A 1,551-nucleotide genomic window follows, 5' to 3' on the forward strand; every position below is an offset into this window, starting at 1 on the left:
GAGTCATGAAATGCCGCGAACCAGCTAGCTGTAGCAACTACTAGCAAGTAGCAAGATATGCAAGATATGCCCATCCCTCTCTGCCCATATGCATGGACCCTTGGCTGATTCCGCAATAGCTCCGTCCACGGCCTCATTCTAGTGTCGACGTCTGGCGTTGCACGCAATCCAATTAAGCAGTCAAAGAAAGGCAGCACGCTCGCACTCGTTATAAGCTGCCACCATTCGCCACACACATGGCAAGCTCAATCGTTAGCACTTAGCACCATGGCACTTTGCAGAGCGCGCAGCGGGCTGCTGCTTGTCGCCATGGCTCTGCTCCCTCTGGGCATGGCCATGGACGCCATTGGCAGTAACTGCGCCGGAACCAGGTACGCTGGCAGCGGCAAGGCCAACATCGACTCCGTCCTGTCGGACCTCGTCGCCAAGGGCTCCTCGGGAGGCTTCGCCACGGCCGTTGCCGGCAAGGGTAATAGCACCGTCGTCTACGGCCTCGCGCAATGCCGCGGCGACGTCTCCGCCAGCGACTGCTCCGCCTGCCTCGCGGACGCCGCCAAGCAGCTCCCCGCCGCCTGCAGCTATCAGTCCGACGGCAGAATATGGTACGACTTCTGCTTCATGCGGTACGATAACACAGACTTCGCCGGGCAGTCGGACACGGGCGCCGGCGTGATCCTGGTGAACGTGCAGGCGGCGGACGACCCCAAGCCGTTCAAGAAGGCGATGGGGAAGGTGATGAACAAGGCGACGGCGCAGGCGTCGGCGTCGGGCAGGGCGGGGCTCGGCAGGTCCAAGGACCAGTACACGCCGTTCGTCACCATCTACGGCCTGGCGCAGTGCACGCGGGACCTCGCGCCGCTGGCGTGCGCGCAGTGCGTCTCGGTGGCGCTGTCCAAGTTCGGCGACTACTGCGGCGCGCAGCAGGGCTGCCAGATCAACTACAGCAGCTGTAGGGTGCGCTACGAGATCTACCCCTTCTACTTCCCGCTGGACGGCGCCGATGGCCGCGCCACCACCGATATGACGAAATACACCAAGATCGTCGTGCACGCTTGACGTAGAGGCTCCTTGCACATGTCCGATGTGCTTCATGCAATAACGTACTATTGCTATTATTATCATACCTTTGGTGTTTAGATGCAAGTGAGACGTGATATTTGAGCTGCATGCACTTAATAAGCAGGTGTTATGTAAGCGAGTAATACTACACGTACAAACGAATTACAAGGTTTTACAAAAAGGGTTAATTTGATTGGTCAATAGGTGAGGAAGCGGCCCACCCCCTGAAAATCCGGGGGGAGGGGGGGGGGGCAAGTTTGTGATTGGTTAGTAGATGGAAAAAATCCTAGTCAGCGTGTAATTGCGTGTAACTCTTTATATGTTTAGCATTATTGTATGTAAGCTGTAGCCATCGCGTGCAGCGACTGGGAATAAAATTATGAACGAACCTCTCGTGCTTCCAGTCGTCGCTAATGGTTCACAAACATGGTTTATAATTTTTATAACCTCTGTTGTTTTTGTATTATCATGATTTAAAAAAAAGAGGATTAC

At 55.4% G+C, this 1,551-nt stretch overlaps 1 protein-coding gene across 1 annotated transcript; it reads left to right on the top strand.

The window, feature by feature from the left end:
- The first annotated feature begins 235 nt into the window (after positions 1–235).
- LOC119290805 (cysteine-rich repeat secretory protein 55-like) lies at positions 236–1,221 on the top strand. The gene has a single exon (XM_037569454.1). It carries the CDS (start codon positions 268–270, stop codon positions 1,054–1,056), a length of 789 nt encoding a protein of 262 aa, XP_037425351.1. The 5' UTR covers positions 236–267; the 3' UTR covers positions 1,057–1,221.
- Positions 1,222–1,551: the final 330 nt, after the last annotated feature.

Source organism: Triticum dicoccoides, chromosome 4B (assembly GCF_002162155.2).
Source record: "Triticum dicoccoides isolate Atlit2015 ecotype Zavitan chromosome 4B, WEW_v2.0, whole genome shotgun sequence".
Classification (NCBI taxonomy): domain Eukaryota; kingdom Viridiplantae; phylum Streptophyta; class Magnoliopsida; order Poales; family Poaceae; genus Triticum; species Triticum dicoccoides.

What these genes read in the sequence shown, in the direction of transcription:
- LOC119290805 (XM_037569454.1), top strand. Translation starts at nt 268, where the DNA reads ATGGCACTTTGCAGAGCGCGCAGCGGGCTGCTGCTTGTCGCCATGGCT.